Here is a 19,421-nt window from a genome sequence, read left to right as displayed (position 1 = left end):
ACCACTTTTTTAAACTTCTTCACTTTTTCTGTATTTCTATCATAAGGATTAGCAAAGGATAATTTGGGGGACAATTTATATCTCTGACACTCTTTCTCCCACTCTCTATACACACACGTACATACACACAACTTTTGGGTGTTTTTTTTTATTTTGTGAAGTAATAAACAGCAAATTGTGGCCAAAGGCACATGTGCATATAAGCAGAAAAAATATGCAAACCAATATATATAATCAGCTTTATCCTTTAACACACAATGACCTATCTAACCATAAAGCAGAAATGTAGTGGAAATGGCAGTATCCTATTTGAGATGGTTTTGGAGTGTGCATTCTAGGTGACCTTGAGCAAGTTACTCATTTATCATTTCTTAAATGAGAACACAATAGTTATTTGAAAACTGATTGAGGCAGAGTATATAAATGCCTGGTACTTAGTAAGTAATAGAACAGCAGTAGTAATTATGTAAAGAACAGCCTTGTGGCACAAATGTTATTAAAATCTAAGTTTTTAAAAATTGCATGTTTGCCCTCATACACAGATATCAAAGCTACAAGCATGTTTGATTTTATCCGTGCCTTTTTTAAGCTAATTCAGATTTATGTTACATTAAAGATTCAATAAACATCTATTGGAACACTCTTTTCCAGCCCTAAATAGAATGTTATTTTCTGACCCACATTATGCAAGCAAACAACCTCCCTGCACTAGTCATCTTTTCTGAGTAGAGACAAATAGGACACTTATTTTACATACTTCTCCTTGTCTTGTATTTCTTGATAAATTAACAATAATTTTCTTTGCAGAGATACGCTAATGTTTTACCTATTCCTATTTAGGTCAGCGCTCAGTAAGTATTTTAATAAAGAAATGAATAGTAGATGAAAGTACCATTAGTATGAAGAGCAGAGATTTACAGCAATGACTGACACAGAAAGAAAGAAAACCATACCCATATTCTATTTTCCTAAATACAAGTTACTCTTTTTTTTCTTTTATTAGATTGGTGCAAAGCGATTGCGGTTTTGCAATTATTTTAACCTTTTAAACTGCAATGACTTTTGCACCAACCTAATAATATCTTCTATTTGACCTTTCAAATAGTCTATATATGACCTGAAACAAAACAAGGTGTGAATAAAACGTAATGGTAGAAAACCTTCATATTTAATTTTCCGTTGTTCAACTTCCCTGTCCTGCAGCAGTCAAATGGGACAGAATCTCTCTGATGCAATGTCACAAATGGCAGAAATACAGTATTTAATGCACTGCCATCTCTCTCTGTCTTACACACACACACACACACACACACACACACACAAACACACACACAGATGGAAATCCATAGTACAGTACGTGGTGTTTTGTAACTGAAATCAAACAAAACACAAACAATGGCTGGATTACTATGACAACTGAGTCGATACCATGGTTTCCAGGAACCTTTAGCAACTGCCTTTCATTTAAAGTATTTGCTCTGCTACCATATATATATATATATATATATATATATATATATGACTCAAAATGTGTGCCTCAGCCATTTAAAGAAGTTTCCTCAATCGGTGTGCTTCTAGACATTCACAAATAAGGCCACAGAAAATGAGTTGTGCTCAGGGCTGGGCCACTTCACAAACCTCACTCTCGGAGAACCAAGAAGGTCTCTTCATTGTCCTACAGGCTATGGAAAAACTGCAGTAGTGAGACTGCACTAGTCATCTTTTTAAAATTAAATACCACAGCATTCCTAATTTCAGAGGGGGATGGTGTGCGTTTCATGTGCTATCATTTTTTCTTTCCTGGAGAAAAAATTCCGATATGAAATAAGAGGTCACCTTTCTTAAACAAAATTGTTAGATAAAATCAATTTACCCCTCCAAATAATCCTGTAGTGTAGGTATGATTAGGTCTATTTTATGAATGATGAATTTTATGAATGATGAGGGAGGTTAAGCAAATTGTACCAAGTCCACAGTTTGTAAACAAGAACCTAGATAACAACACAGTCACTCTGAAATCATATTCAATATTTCCCAATTTGGACCTTTCTATGTCTTATACTGCTTTTATGAGCATGGTTCAGAAAACAGTGTTTCAGGAACATTCTGTCTAACAAATATTTAATGAAGGCAGACAGTACAACTAAGAATAGTGCTATTGTTGTAAGCCTCCACTAGTTCTATGTGTACATATGAGACGGTAACAATAAATAAATAAATAAATAAATAAATAAATAAATAAATAAATAAATAAATAATACATAAATAATCCAGTGAATACTTTTGAAAGCTAGATGCATTTAAAAAGCATATAATAATCTTCTTTCAAAGACATCTTGAAAGAATCATAATGAAAAATGTAAAGATGCATTTTGATCCCAGATCACACTACTGAAAAATAATTGATTATTTAATCTATTTATATAATAGTTTTTTTTCCCAGGAATGAAATAAAAATTGCACAACTTTAGTGAGTTATAAAAGAATGAGTAACTTGATGGTGACAAATTCACAATATTATTGCCTATATAGTTTTTCTGTTTATACTCAATTAACTGACAATCTTTTATCACTCAGGTCAGTTTTATGCTCTAGGAGACATAAAAGCAAATATATATGGCACATGTGCCAACCCAGAGGAGCCTCCCAGGAAGTTGTTTAGACAGAATTCAAAGACATACAAGAGTTAGAATGCATTAGAAGACAATATATAATCAAATGTTATGAAACATCTTGCCCCCATCTAGGCACTATTGCTAGAGACATAATTTCCCCAAAACCACCTAAATACTCATTTACTCTGTGAAGCCTTCCCTGAATTTTCTAAGTCATAGGTTCCTCCCTTGATCACTTTTTATTTGCGCCACATTTTTGTCATTTATCATGCACATCTCTGAATTTTAAAATTTGTTAACATATAACCTGTTTTCCCAACTAGATCACAAGTTTCCTGATCAGGAACCATGTATTATTTTTCTTATATCTTCAAGTCTAGATGCTTTATTGTGCACAAAGAATCACTACTGATTTTTTCCTAATTATCATAAAAACGATGACAATTGTTAGTGAAATATGAATTCACAGAATGGAGCAACCACAGGGGCAACTCTGATATGAAGCTGTTATGCTGTAGGCACACTAGTTATTTTGACTGTAAGTTCCTCAAGCACAAGAATTATATCGTTTTCATATCTACTCCTTTGTCCTAGCATGAGGCCTGACGCATAGCAGAAATGGCAATGTTTGACTAAGGAAGGAAAGTAGAAAGGGAAGAATCGAAAGGAAGGAGAGATAAATCCAGTTATCAAATAATAGATCCTGATAAGAAAAAAAGTAGGGAATTCCAGACAAAAAGAACATTATCAGCAAAGGAAGAGTGATTACAATTGGCAGTGTGTGAGTGTGTATGTGTGTGTGTGAAACGATGTGGAAGCTGTTCTAACTGGAACAAGAAAATTTACTCCATGATGGCATGGCACAATATGTAGAACAGGAAAGGCATTTTCCATGCTGTGGAGATCATAGTGTGAAAGTTCGAATAAATAATTTAGAATTGAGGCTAGAGGCAATGGAACCATTATAGGTTCTTAAGATGATGAAAAGCATTTTTAGGAAAACTACTTGGAAACAGCATCATGCAAGGTAGATGAGAAAGGAAACATTAAAGAAGGAAAATCCATTTAGATTCAATTATGATAATGTAATCATGGGGTGATGAACCTGAACTATAGCAGGGTCACCAAATATAAAATCTTTTTTGAGAAAAATCAATGGGGGTTAATGGATTAACTGAATGTAAAAGGGACAGAGACATAGTAAATATTCCCAAACTTCTAAATGCACGAGAGAGGTAGAGCTCACAAATTGTGGTGCTATAAATTAAAATAAGGAAGTACAGAAAATAATCTTGGACACAATGATCTTATATGGCATGAGTTAGCAGAAGAACCTCATATTAGAGATAAAATAAGTAAAACCTCTAGTTCTGTAAAAAGCATGGAGAAGGTACTCAGATGTTGACTTTTTATTTTCATTAAGTCACTTAACATATCTGAGTATTTATGTTTCCTGAAATATTAAAAGGACACATAAATTCCTGTTATAATGACGACATTGTGAGGATAAAATAATATGGTGATTTCAGAATTCTTGGTTATTGTCAAATCTTACATAAGTTATAAATCAGAGATCAGAAACAAGTGTAAATTTTTTCCTGGTCCATATAGAGGTGGTTTATCTGCTTTTTCTAGAATCTTGCAGAAGAATGTGCTGTCCCATATTCACTTTCAAAGGGAGAGAAGATAACAAAATTATAGAGAACACAAAATTTATTTCCTGATAAAAAGAAAAGAAAAATCCTAGAATTGGCTGAGCTTTCTTCTGTCAACCCAGTACCTCTATTTTCTTAACTATAAAACAAGAACAGACAAGCCATAGACATTTAACTGATTTGGTCTACAAGCTTCAACAAACACAAGAACTGGAATGCCAAATAAGTAGAAAAGGGAAAAGGTGGTACTGGGTGATAAGGATTTACGGCTTTTTAAATTATAGCAGATCCACAAAGAGCTAGAACCAAGTAGAAGGAAGGGATCTGATCACAGGGGGATTTGGATTAAAAGTGGAGACAGCATTCAGTAATGATTAAGTGCAAGGACTCAAATCAGATAGAAGAGTGTTCATCTTGTGGTAAAACATAGACTCTAGACTGTGGCTATGGGAAAATGGCTGAATTTACCTAAGTCACAAATTGTAACGTGGACACAGTAAGAGAACCTAAATTTGTGGAGATGGTAAAGTACAAAATAACTACTCAATAAACAGTAGCTAACATTATTAAAAGAAAACAGAGTGATATCTTATTTAATTAGCATGAGGACACCACTAATTTCTAGTCTTTAAATATAATAGCAAAAAAACGAAAGAGAGGGAGAGATAGAACCAAAAGGAGGACAGAAAAGAGATGAGAAGAAACACAGCAAGGATAGGTAAAGAAGGAGAAATGGGACAAAAATAACAGAATAAGGGAGAAAAGTATTAGGAAAAGGTGAAAAGAGCAATGGTAAAAAGGAACAGGGAAAAGATTCTTAAAATACTTATAATTTGAAATTCTCATAATTTATTTGTTGTTTAAACAGAAGCAGAACAAAATAAAATGTAACTCTGAATGAAACTGGAAAACTCATTGTAAAGCTTAATTGGAGAGCAGAAGGATAATAGAGGAAAGAACGTTGGTGTTGGGCATATGAAAACTGATTAGAATAAAATATGACTTGATCTAATTATTTCCTGTCTTCTTTTTTCATATATCTATAGCTATATAAAAAGCTATATAAAATGCTTAAGCAATGTGCATTGCAAGCTTTCCTAATCAAATATGGTTTGACCTTTATACACTATTTTAAACAAAGTACACTTATATAATTAGGAACGGTACTGTAACACAAAGCAAAGATATTATATTACACCAGGAAACTTAAGTTCTATAAAACAGAGGCTACATTCCAGCGAACTATCAAATCTTTCTTTATAATCTCTATTCATACAATTTGGAATGATGTAATGCCAGGTTATATATCAAGTAAACCATTCTTTTAATGAATCTCTGACCCAAATGCCTGAGGAATCTGTCTGGAGTTGATGGCACGTTGAAGAAATGGATATGCTGTGGTCTATCTATTATAAATTATACAGTTCTTACCCAAGAACCAAAAAATTAATTCAATTTAAGTTGCTCACATTGTGCTTAGAAAATGAGTATCAATAAATGATGAAAGTTCATTGAGTTAAGACTTAATGCAACTTTTTATAACTTGAGAAATCCTTTATACAGACTTAAGATTTACAGATTTAGTGAACAGAGACTTTTGCAAACTTTTAATGTGTAAGTCATGTACAATTCAGGGTTGGCCACAGGGAAAATTGTGTAGCACCTGCAGTTATATTTGATGACCCATCACCTCTCAAACCTCCCTCCCTCCCACACACCCAGATGCATACACCCAGGGACCCATTTCCCTCTCCCAACACAGGGTCCCCAACCAAATCCCTCCCCTCTAGTTTTGGCTTTGACACTTTCCTACAATATTATCTTATATCTTAATCCCTCCTACCCAGTTAAGGATTGCTACCCAACATGGCACAACACAAGCTAGGTTAAATGGTCTGTAAACATTCATGGATTGAATTCCTTTCTAGCTGATATATTTAAAATTGAAAGGTACAGTTTAAACAAGAAAATTCAGTGGTAGTGCTGTGGGGAAGATAATTTTGCTACATCATTTATTAAAAAATATAGAGAACTCATTGTTTTGTCACATGTAGTCAACTTTTGACTATTTTATTCCATGTTTCACCAAGTAATAATCCTTCCAGTTTCTAGAGTTATCTTTTGCTCCCTAATTAAAGAAGTTATTCCAAAATCATATACTGTGCCAGAGCAGGCAACCTACTTCACTATGGAAGAGGTAGAATACAAATTTGCCACGTGGTAGCCAGATGGATTATTGGCACTATATAGAGTTAGGGTTTTAATATCTAGCCTTAACTAAAGCTATTTAGGAAATTCCCTATAATTAAGATATAGAGTTATTGGATAAATTACATTTGCACTTATTAAAATACCCAAGATTCCCCTTCAAAAAATTCTACTTAATTTCTTTCTTCTAGTTAAGAAAAAAAAAACACCACTTGTTACAAGGTATGCATAAACATTTAAGAATAAAGTGAAAAGCACTAAAAAGAAATTTTAAATAAACCAATGTTCTGAGTTCCTTTTATAATTAAAGTAAATATAAAAACCATAAGATTAAATTAAACCCTCCCATAATCTCACCACATAGTGATAGCTTCTTCATTATTTGATAAGTACACACACACACACACATATATATATATATTATATACGAATTTAGATGATTGCTATATATCTCTGTGTATATGTATAAATATGTGTGTGTGTGTATTGCTGACATCTGCATTTTTTTTAGTTTGTTTTGCTGTTGTTGTTGTTAACAACACATTGTCGATATTTCCCATGCTGTTAAGTTTTTTTCAATCACTTCCCTTTTATTGGCTGCAGAGTTGTCCAAGCTAGGGCTATATATAATTTATTTAACGAATTCCTTATTGTCAGACTTTTATGTAGCAGCTTTTGTTTGCGTGATTAGTTTTCTTTGGGCTTTGTATTGAACATATTTATAAATAAATCTTTCCATATATTGCTGATTTCCTTTATAGAGATAAATTCCTAGAAAATGAATTGTTAAGTGTAATGGTATGGCTGACTTTAAAATTTTATCATTGGCCCTCTAAAAACATTACCAATTTACATGTACCAACAGTATATTTAATTCACCCCAGATACAGTCACAGCTCAGGTGTTTTTAAAGTAATAAGAAAATAAATGACTAGACAGACAGATAGACAGACAGACAGACGGACAGATAGATGATTTGCTTTCTGTTTTTTCTTGCAAAGGAGTCGTAACAACCTACTTACAAGTAGTCAAAATTTGTCTTTTCAGAATCCCATTATTCCCCATAAATCATCTCTAGCACAAAACCAAAACTGAGAAAGAGAAAATGAGAATGAGAGGTGTTTCTGCTCCAAATGTCTACACAGCTGTCAAATGAAATCGGTTGCTATTGTTGCTACTGTACATACATGTCTGCATGAAACTATAAGCTTTTTACCTATCAGAAGAGCTCTCTCTTCCCTTACCCCTTTCTTCCCTTCTTCCCTCCCCATCTTTCTTTTTGAGAACACATCTTGTGCTAAGGTACCTCAGACATTTATGATCATGTCTTTTTAACTGACCCCTTAAGAACTAGCATTAACTCACAAACTCAATCTGAATATGAAGTGTTTCTGGTAGAGCATAATGTAATTTAGATGGAACTTAGCAATGTTCTTAAAACAAATGTTGAAGTGTTTGAACTACCAAAGTATAGCCTAAAATTATAAGCCAAAGGAATTGAGGGTCAGCCACCACAAAATCAGTTACAACACATGGGTTGGGTATAGGAAGATTACAAAAAGAGACAAGAGGTTGAGCAATTGCACTCTCACTGTCTTTTATCTTCTGGAATGGCAGGATGCCTTGGGCTTTTTTCCTCCTGTAACTTTGCCATGCCTTTGGCATTTTCCACATCAGATTGGCAACGAGAAGTTTCCGTGGTCAAAAGGTCATACACTTCTGTCCAGCCCTGATTATTGCATAAGTTTTTATACATACAGCACCCTTTCATGATTGCTTTGCTCCTCTTTCATTTCTTTTAGGGTCATCACTTTATACACCAAAGGATTTATTCCCACAACTATTCAGATATGGGCTCCATCAAGTGCCATATTCAGTTTCCATTACTAGCCCATGCTAGAAAAGAAGGTGGTAATACAGAGAAATGAAAGCTGGAGAACAAGAACAGTCTCCTAGAATACACGAATGTCTCTTCATGATTCACTATAAATGAAGCGTCCATGAAAGTACTTATGTTTTTTATCTACTTTAATTTTTATCTCTACCTCATTTAGAATATGAATTCCCCCAAAACATCAGAAGCAGTAAGTCCATGTTGGCTTCTGAAAAATACATGTTCAGCAATGGAACCCCTTAACAGTTCTGAAAGAGCGCTAATATCCGTCTGTACATAATGGAAACAACAGGAGTTTGGGATTCAAATATTTAGGGCAAATCCCAGCTTCACCACTTGATGCCACTGGAACACTGGATGAGTGTTTCACATCTTGGAGCTTCAAATTCCTCTTATAACCAGAGGGTTAATACTGCTTCTCTAGGTTATGAGGATTAAATAACACAAAATATGTGAAGAGTCAGTCCTAAAATGTTTAATACACAACAGCTCCCCTTGTAGCTATAACTGTTGTAGAGTTTTCCCTACTATCACCATGATTTCTGCTGCTCTGATTTAAAAGTGTTTTTCTACTTCAAAAAATGTTCTGCTGATTCATCAAATGGATATAATAATCAGTAACTATCTGCCTTAATATTTTGAGGATATAATTATAGTATTTAGCTTTAATAGAAGTTGCATATACTCAAAATATCTCATTAGAGTTACAAAAGCAGTCTCATTGAATCATACCTACTTCTGAGAGAAAATCACGTTTATATCTCCTTCCTCCATCTTCCCTTCTCCCTCTCAGTATCTCTTTCTGTCTTTATACATAGAGCAAGGCTACTATAGCTTAAGAAGGCTAACTTTGAACTGCATAGTGCTCTTAACTCAGAAGGCTAAGATCAGCAATTCCAACATGGGGAGTTTTAATTCCCAGATAATTTATTCATATATGCCTGCACATAGAATTATTGTGATCTTTTTAAAATTAAAAAATGTGCAAAAATATTTATTCCTATTCTGTTCCTCCTAAGACTCCTGAAAGGCATTTCTGCCTTTCCTTCCATACCTATAACACTAAGGACAAAGAGAAGCTAGAAGCCTAAAGTATGGAGAGGAATTGAGCTAATCCTAAGATATTGCCAGAAATGAGCATTGACCATGAAGCCATGACATTACAGTGGGAATTCTGTGGCACGTGCCACATCTACAGGTCAAAACCTTTTTGGAAAGTCACAGTTCTCTCTAACCTTCGTAAATACCTCTCTCTCTCTAACCGGTCTCATTGCTTTTCTCTGCCCTCACTGGAGTTGTAGGTCAGTGTGCTTAGCTTTCATGTTGAATAAAAGCAATGCTTCAAATAAAACCTGTCAAGGCTTTTTCAAATCAAATTCATAAGATTGTCTCTAAGCTATACATAGAAATAGGATATTTATTTAGGCCTTTTATGTTTATTTTAATGTTTATATTATATATTGTTAAAGCCCGCCTCAAATTCAATTTTAGAAATTGTCAAGGTATTTGGTGAAAGACATCAAAGGTGGATTATATGAATTATGTCCATGACTATGTCACTAGATTGCAGGATAAGGATTTCTGTGGTCAAAGTTTTCTAGCCTTTAAAAGCATACTTGAAAAAAAAAAAAAAAAAGCTAACAGACATTATTATCTAACTCACAGGTGATTATTAATAAAGGGGCAAACTAGCCTGTCATTTTTAATACATTTGCCCCGGTTAGGAAAAAGCCTATTATCTATTTTCTTCCCTGTGACTTGAAGCCTTCAACGCTACCCCCATACCTCACTGCCAAATATAAAAACGTACCAAGTAAAAAGAAGATTCCAGTTCTCTCATATTATTCACAGTCTCATATCTGAAGTGTACCCCAAGACTAAACACCATTCATTCTGCAGTGTTATGGGTTGAATTGTGTCCCCCCAAAAGATAAGTTGAAATACTAACCGATGATACCTCCAAATGTGACCTTATTTGGGAATGGGGTTGTTGCAGTTTTAATTTGCTAAATTAAGATATACTGGGGGGGGGGGAGATATACTGGAGTAGGGTGGGCCCTTAATCCAATTTGACCCATATCTTTATCAGAAATATGGACACAGATACAGAAGGGAAGACAGCCTGGTGACAATGCAGACAGAGACTGGAGTGAAAACAAAGAATACTTGGGGCCACAACTTGCTGGAAGAAGTAAGAAAGGACCCTCCCCTAAAGGCTTCAGAGACAGCATGGCCCTCTCAACATCTTGATTTTGGATTTCTCATCTCTAGAACTTTAAGAGGATATATTCCTGGTGTTGTAAGCCACTCAGTCGGTGGGACTTTGTTATGGTAGCCCAAGGACACTGACGCACATGTTTTTATGAGGTCTCTAATCTTTCTGCTTTAGACTTTGGGACTTAATTTGCCCAATCATCACTTTTCCCAACCCTTAGACTTACAACTGCACTCTTTTTTTCTGTCTTTAAGTTGTATTTCCTTTCTTCACTATAGTTAATTATCATCCTCCAATATTTTACAAAACAGAGGTGTACTGGAGCCAGCCCACACCATTTTGCAGGAGCCAACTGTAAAACTTTAGGAATTTTGCAGCCCATTGCTAACCACAGCTATTATTTTAAAAATCATACTGGATGAGTTTTAAATTAGGTAAGTTATACTAAAACAAAGGTAACAAATAATCAAAACTCATCACTTCCTAATTCCTTGACTACATTTTCCTATAATCTATACTCATAAGGCTATTCATGTCTAAGGTGTCCAAATGGTGGAAATGCTACATAATGCTGCACTACTGTCCATCTTTTTCCTAACTCATGTTGGTAGCTTGAAATCAGCCATGGTGGAATCTTTACACCATGAAAACTGTCAAAAGCTACAAGTCAGTTATTTTCATACTTTCAGAGAGATGGATGTAAACATTTATCAGCACATAATCTAAATAACCTATACATCCATTCTATAAGCCAAACGGGGATGGCTACAGAGGAACAGACCCAGGTTAGCTTCACCGAAGAGATCTCTTTTCAGAGCCCTGTTTTGTACCTTTCAGAGGAATTCAGAGTTCAGCAAAAGAAGTAAAAGCAAATAAAGGACTCCTGCAAATAATGAAGGCAGAGAGATTTGAGAGGGATTGTGAAGAGGGGATAAGGCCGACTTAGATTCTGGTGACCTACTTTTGGTATTGTCTACTAAATCTCCCAGGGAAGTGTTTAGCTCCGATTATAAATATTAATTAGATTCCAATCAGAGTACTATTTAGAGGATCTGTGCTCCTTGGACAGAGACATTTCAGATAGACAGATGATAGATAGATGATAGATAGACAGGTATAGATAGACAAACAGACAGTGATAGATATCACATCCACATGCATAAATTGCTCAAGTTGCTAACAAACTAGATGATTTCATGCTGTAAAACAGACTCTACCCAACTACAAAATTATAGGTGAGTTAAACTGCTCTATAAATGGGCAGGGTAAAATCTTTGTAGCTCTAGCAGATATATAATTTCACTTTGTATGGATAGAATCAACATTCTTGGGTTTTGTTATAGACATCTTCCTTGTGAAGCACCTCATCAGCTGAACAAAAATATCTATAGAAACAGCACCTCTACACATGTAAAACAAAGATCCAAAGAAGCTGATACCCATTAAATAAGTTACTTCCTAAAATTCTGAAGGATAATTGAAGGCTGTAAACTGCTTGATATTATTCTGCATTGTGGGGAATGGAGTCTCTTATTAGAGAATCTGCCCTAGTCCTTGAACTCTGTGCTAACAAGTGTTAGGAATGCTCCAAACTTTCAATCAATGCCAGAGAGAAGGTGGAAGGCCTTTTCTCTTTTAAGCACAATGCCAGCAGCAGATGAAGGAGTGGCATTACTCACACCATACTAAGTCTTGCTAAGTTTACTTTTGTTGTAACTACTGTGTCTCATACTGGGAAGTGTTCTAAGTGTGGAATGTATGAAGCATGCATCACATCACTGTTTTTGTGACTGAGACATTCTTTTGAAAGCTGTCATCTGAAGTCCAACAATGTTCCTATTAAATTAGCCACAAGCTTTCTTTTAACGATAAATAAGAGGCTCCCTTTCCTTCTCTGTAAACACAATTCAACTGGGGAAGAAGCTTAGTCTCCTCAAGTTCTCCATAGCTTCACAGCCATTCTAAGATTCCTTAGGCAGTCTCGATAGAACAAAAGGCATATGCAGCTCATACATAAAGCAGTCAGAAAAGAAAGAAAATATAAGGTAGTTTGGATCTAACATGTATCACAAACACAAATACAATGAACTACTTTCATCATTTTATTTTTCAATATATTAGGCTTGAGGAAACACCCTGAGTATAGGTTGTTGCTGGCAGACGCTATTAATTAAGGAAACGAGGTGGCTGGAGATGGACAGAAAGACAAACAGGAAAGGCTCAGCAAAACATACAATGGTTGCTCTGCAGAGTTTCCCCCTATTTCTCTCTCAGTTCTCCCTATGTGCCCTCTTCTTCTCATTGATGACCCTACTCACTCCTACCCCAAGCCTCCATTCTAGATCTATTACTGCCAAGTTCTTGTCAACCAGTGCCCCAAATCAAGATGTGTAATTATGTCAGGCTAATAGCAACTGGTTAAACCTCTCACACATTTTGTTTTTAAATCATAGAAAAATCTTTAAAGCAAACAAAAATATTCTCAAGACCCAAAGGTAAAAACAAAACAAAACTCATTATTATTATTATTATTATTATTATTATTTACATTTTGGATAAGGAATGTTCTCAGATCAGACCACATAAGCAGTAATGATAGGGTTAATACAACCTAGTAGAGGCTTAATAAGAGTTCTGTGATTCTAATATGTTTTGAAAATCAGCATTTTGGCATTCAGAATGACTCTATTTTAAACTAAAATTGTCAGAAAGCATTAAGAAATTGTCAAAGTCTTAACTAAGCATTTCTTACAATGTTTGTGTTCATTTTATATTGCACTAGCACAAAGTATTACTTTCCATAAATATCATATTTTTAATTTCAGAGGGTTTTTTCTCTGCAGACATTTAAAACGCAAAACAAAACAAAACCAAAAAAAAAGCCTTCTGTTTTAGTTATCATCAGTATCAAATACTAATTTTACTGTATGTGATTAAGCAAAGGAGGTCTTTTTTTTTGCAGGTCATGTTGATGATAATTTGACAATAAGCTCTTTTTATTGACCAAGTTCAAGGTAGATAACTGCATTTGTATGCGACTCTTCTCAGCCAGCCTTATGCTGAACTTTGCAAGGGCTTCATAATAAAAAGCAGTCCTTGACTGAGATGCAAGCCTTCCATAATTATATGTCACAGTGCAATTCTTATTCAATGAGCTTGTGGTATTCCAAATTTAGGACAAAGCATGTAGGTTTATCAGTGAGTTGAGATTTACTCTTGTTCTCCTTTGAGTCCATAAATGGTTGTTCCAACTTTCAAATGGCCACTTAATTTATAACTCTTTATTTTAAGAGTAAGAAATAACATACAAATTTCTGACATGTTGACAAGAGAACTTGAGCAACTTTCTCCCAACATGAACTATTTCATCCAGAAGGCCTGTTTCCTATCCCTATGCTGCCTAGATATGGCTGTGTTAAAAAACAAACGCTGAGATGTATGCATATCTGCCCATGAGTCTACAAGTGGAAAACCTGAATGATGTCTTTTAGAATGAAGGCTCAGGACCAAGAACACAAATACTTATTTGTCCCAGAAAAAAAAAGGGCCAGATTTTGAAATATTCCAATGGAACCCCAAAATTAGAGTTTACCGTATTGAAAATAGTATCCTCTACTTGAAGATTATTAGCACAAATTCAATTTGGAATCAAACCTAAAATCCATATAGCTCATAATAACCTACTTGATAGAGGTATCGCAGATCAATAGGTGGCATTCTTTTATGAAAGACAACTTTTGCACTAGTTATGCTCAATATTTTAAAGTAGCTCAATAATTTCCCCCTTTTAAAATCCACCACTACCTTCAATAGCCATATAAATTATTATGGCTATTTAATTCTTCACTTCTGCTTGTAGGGCGTACTGTCACATTTGGTAAAGCAATTAATTTAGGTTGTACATTCTCACTGAACTTTTGGTGAAATATTGACACTTTTTATAAGTATAAAATTATTAGTAAAGGCTTCTAAGGCTAGATTTTTGCCTCAGGAAGATAGGGGATGTGGAATGACACTAAATTTAATGTCGTTTAAAGTCATTTCTTTGCCTCTAATATTTGTTAACTGCTGTAAAGGTTTCAGGTACCAAGAAATTTCGCCGGTAAAACTGAACATCGAATACCCATATTAGGAACTCCCAACTAAAACATGACGCTGAAACTACCACTAGAAGCGGATGTGGGAAATTTTCTGTTGTTCGCCTTGCCAGTGATATACGGTACAGGGGTTGGCCCTGGTTTGGTCCACCTGCCAGAGGAGTTTAAAGTTTCCGAGGCTCGGAAGAACACAATGACTTGGATCAAACAGCCTAAATGGAAAGAAGGATATTTCCGCTGCATCGAGGAAGCCATTCAACTCCTACTAAACTATCTTTTTTTTTTAATGCGTCCCTGCACGCGACTGACCTTCTCTATCACTGACTAGAGGTTATTTCTGACAGTCCAGGCTACTCCGAAAGCTTGGAGATTCATGGCTGGAAAATGAAACGACGCGGGAAGTGTGGCCACATCATTATATTGTGTCGCGTGGTAGCAGATGGGCAGTCGGTAAATTGCGCAGGGATGTGAACGCATAGTTTTGTGCGTTTATTCCTCCATAAAGCTAAAACAGACCTCTTTTTTTTTTTTTTTTTTTTTGCTCTGTACTACTTGCATTTCCCCCGTCTGCAATATCAATTAACTCAACTTTGCAGTGAGGTGGCCAAATAGAAAGAAGATGAAGTGGTCTCTATAATCTTAGTTAAGAGTCTGAGGAGTTACAGCGCCCAGGGAACTGCAGCTGCGACCCGCCGCGTCCTGTGCACATTGCAGGGTTGAAACCGCGCAGGCGGTTATGGAGCGGACAGTGCACTCGATCTGCCGAGGATAGAGACCGGGGCGGCGGAAGGGTTCTCTGATCTCGCAGCAGCCTTGGAGGCCGCCGCTGCCTCTCATCCATAGCGTTTTATTACCATTATCATCGTTCTTGAAAAGTCATGGAAGACGGGCCGCTGCCAGACCTCAGAGACATCGAGCTGAAGCTGGGACGCAAAGTACCTGAGAGCCTAGTGCGCTCGCTCCGTGGGGAGGAGTCGGTTCCCCTGGAAAAGGACAGGGACCCCTGCGGGGGGAGCGGCGGTGGTGGCCGAGGCTGCAGTAGCAGCAGCAGCAGCAGCAGCAGCAGCTGCAGCTTCCCTCCCTCCTCGTCGTCCTCCTCTTCGTCCTCCCCAACCTCTGGCTCCCCACGACGTAGCCACTCCAGCGCCCTGGAGAGGCTAGAAACCAAGCTTCACCTCCTCAGACAAGAGATGGTGAGTGTGGTGCGCCCGCTGTGGGAGTGGGGCCCCGGGCCGAAAGATGCGGCATCAGAAGATGGGGCCAGGGAGAAAGGGTGGCTGGGGCTGCAGATCTGACTGCTGTGCGCGTAGGAAATGAGGGGTAGAGGAGCGCGTATGGGGTGCGCTTCTGGAGGCAACCGCTGTGAGGCTTGTTTACCACGGACTTTGCTCGGTCAGGGTTTGCTAAGCCAGCAGAGTCTGCTCTGCTCTGTGTACTTTCTGATAGCGCGAACTGGGGGCTCCCACGTCTGACCATTCAGCTGCCAGCCCGCAGCCTCGCCTGCACTAGCCCGCGGAGGGTTTGCAGTTACTACACCCATCCGGGGCCTGCTAAGATCCCTTCACACTTTCGGTTCAAAAGGTGGCTCAGTCCACGGCAAAAATACTTCCTGGTTTGCCGAAAGGTGGCGCGGCGGGTCCCCGCAGCCTTCCTTCCTTGCTCACTCCCCTTCCACCACTACCGCCTCCGCCCTTTGGTTGCAGCTGTTCCAAGGCCACTGTTGAACTGATTCTCCACAGCTGGTTCTGAAAACAATGGCCCAGTCGTCCTTGAAGTTCTTACGAATAGATTGTTACACTGTTTTGATCCAAGAGAGCAGGTGATCCGCAGGCCTAGGGATTTGTTAATGACCACTTACCTTTCTCCCTCAGTCTTTGATCTGCAATTGTTTTCTGTGCTGTTTGTATATATTAGCCTAAGAATTGGACGATGGGACTACTAGTACAGGGTCAGAGAATACTCATTATTCTGGATGTATTTAGATGGAGGCACTTATTTACTTGCCATAAGCTCTTGCGCAAGTCATTTCGCCTCAGTGGACCTGTTTATTTGTACATGAATTGATTGGAGGAAATGATTCCTTCCTAAATCTTTTGAAGAAAGTGGCCACAAAGCAATAGTATTTTCTACCAGCTTAAAGAGGAGGAAAGTTGAAACAGGCCTTCAGTCACTCAGAGGATGGTGACAAGAATGTTCTACATAAATGACCCTGTCTACTAGGTGGGGCTTTGCCTTAAAAAGTAACCAAAGGTGTTTCCTAGCTCCTCTCTTTCTGCAGTTGGAACCCTTGGGAAGAAATAAATTCCACTGCATAAAGTAATCTTGGCAAATATATTAGTGCAAAAAGCCAGTCTTCAGAGATCATGTCCTGTGTTCAGAATTTTCACCATACTATCCACACACAGATTCTAGGATAGCCCTCTAAAAACCTCTCTCAAGATCTTTAAAGACAGTCTATAATTTTTATGTCTCAAGTATTCATTTTCTTCCTACTTGGAATGCCCAGGTGTGTGTGTGTGTGTGTGTGTGTGTGTGTGTGTGTACATTATATATGGGCATTTGTGTATATATATTCATACATCATGTGTAATGCAAATGATTTTATATGTATGTTTCTCTGTCTAAATACATACACAGGTTATAAATACTAGTTATTCAGCAAGTATTATTAAGTCTTTACTATACCTGGTAACTAACTGGGTGCCGAAAATACAAAATGAAAAAGTCAAGGAGCTTGTCTATTTAGGGTTCTTGAATTTCATGCACTCATTTGCCATTTATTATTTGTAGTATATCAAGCCACATATGTTCTAGAACTCTGTAGGGGGAAAAAATCTGGTTATTATCAACTAAAGACACTGTTGGGGAGGAAAACTTTTGCTTCTTCTCTTCTTAGTTCCTTGGCTAGTCTAACGAGTACACTGACGTAAGACAGATTAACAGGAGAAAATCAAATTTAATTTTGTACGTACTGTAGTCCCATTAAAATATGAGACACAAGGGCAAGTCGGGTAATTGTGACTTACACGCCATCCTAAGAAACAGAATGGGATAAGGACCTGGGGCTTCCAAGGGGAGAAGGGTAATTCATAGGACAGTAAGAAAAGCAGATGTTTGGGCATTAGATGTTTGCCCTGCTATATAGATAGGTCATTCAGATAAAAGATATTTCTGGTAATAGCTTTTTCTCTGAACCAGATCAACTGTTTAAATTCTTTCAGGTAGTTATGGGAGACATAAAAGTTTTTCTGGAGCCTGCTGGGTCTTGATTGTCTTCAGCTCAAAATAATCTACATGCCAAAGTGGCATATATTGGTGTTACATATTCTGTCCCCTTCAACACTTTCTATACCTATTTTTCTTAAGGAAAGTGCCATAGAGTTAATAAAAATGTTCCCCCAAACCAGATTTTGCTATGTATAATTATTATTGTATATTAATAGATTTTTTTAAAGCATATAGAAACAGTAATAGCAGAGGCAGATTGCTAAATTGACCATTATAATTTCTATGTGAAGTATCTATATCCATGAATTTAGGAGCATTTATGCCAGTACAGATGTTAAGTGTTTAACTTTGTACTCTAATAAAAGTTTCCATTGAGAAAATGATAACATTGGCTATGGAAGTTTAGAAAGAAGGGATTGAAAACAGGTATAGTCCCTTGTCAATGAGACAGTTTTCCCTCATTTTACATGATGCTTGTGGGTACTAAAAATCCCAGCTTCAGCATAATTGCAAAGCAACAGATTTGCTTTTGTGTACACGTGGCAGTTTTGTTATAAACACTGAACAGATGCAGTTCTGCAGTTCTTCCTATCCCCTACCATTTCTATGTAGAAAAGTTGAGCTATGAGCTCTTAATCATGACTTTGATGTCCTTTTGAACCCTCTACATGGAATTAACCTTCTTGGTATTATGCATGACCACACATTTCATGCTCATTATTTTGAGTGGTTCACAGATTTTTTTCCTCTGGATAGTCTGGACTTATCAAATTCTGGTCCTGCCCTCAGAACTCCTTCCTAAGAAACACGTTAGCCATGAACAAGCCTTTCTAGAGACTCCCAGGTATTAAGCCTTCCATTTTTTCCTGTTAGAATGGATAGTAGACCATTGACACAATACAGCACAGGCTTTCAGGAAAGAAAGCGCAATGCTTAAAGTTCTTGACATACATATGATTTTATCATTGTTTCTCTTATCTCCTTTTATGCTTTTATAAATAGTTTCCATAACTCTTATCTGTAAATGTTATAATCAATGATCTCAGAGGTCTGTGCAATGCAGTTGTAATGGAAACAAGTTGAAAGAGATTGAAGAGGGGGGACAAGCTGTTTCTGTGGTCAAATTTCTTAATGTTGAAACCCTTAACAGCACTATACACAATAAAGGGTATAGGATGGAAAATATTGGAACAGAAAATTTTCAGAAATATATTTGGTACAATAGGCCAATTCAAGGTAACTATCAGGACATTTTGAGGATGTTTTAGATATACGGAAATCTGACAATACAATAGGCACATGAAGAGACACACAAAGGAAATTTATAAGGAAATTGGGAATAGATTTCAGACCTCTTGTATAAAGTCTGCCCAATAATATGTGTTCACTACTTTTCAGTTCACAAAGTGTTTTAATATCTGCCACGTCATTTGAGCCTACGGCATCCTGGGAAAGAGGAACTATTTTCATCCATATTTTACAAATGTGATTGCTGTAGCTTAGAGATGG

At 36.8% G+C, this 19,421-nt stretch overlaps 1 protein-coding gene across 1 annotated transcript in view; it reads left to right on the top strand.

Moving 5' to 3' along the window:
• The first annotated feature begins 14,777 nt into the window (after positions 1-14,777).
• LURAP1L (leucine rich adaptor protein 1 like) overlaps positions 14,778-19,421 on the top strand; it is a 42,560-nt gene continuing 37,916 nt past the window's right edge. Inside the window, exon 1 of the mRNA XM_019716852.2 lies at positions 14,778-15,877. Coding sequence (XP_019572411.2) covers positions 15,563-15,877 — 315 coding nt within the window. The 5' untranslated portion in view covers positions 14,778-15,562. The remainder of the gene's footprint in view (positions 15,878-19,421) is intronic.

The sequence above is a fragment of the Rhinolophus sinicus genome, linkage group LG04 (assembly GCF_036562045.2).
Source record: "Rhinolophus sinicus isolate RSC01 linkage group LG04, ASM3656204v1, whole genome shotgun sequence".
In the NCBI taxonomy this organism is placed as follows: domain Eukaryota; kingdom Metazoa; phylum Chordata; class Mammalia; order Chiroptera; family Rhinolophidae; genus Rhinolophus; species Rhinolophus sinicus.
The sequence above is the reverse complement of the archived record's forward strand: the minus strand, read 5'-3'. Positions and strand labels throughout refer to the sequence as shown.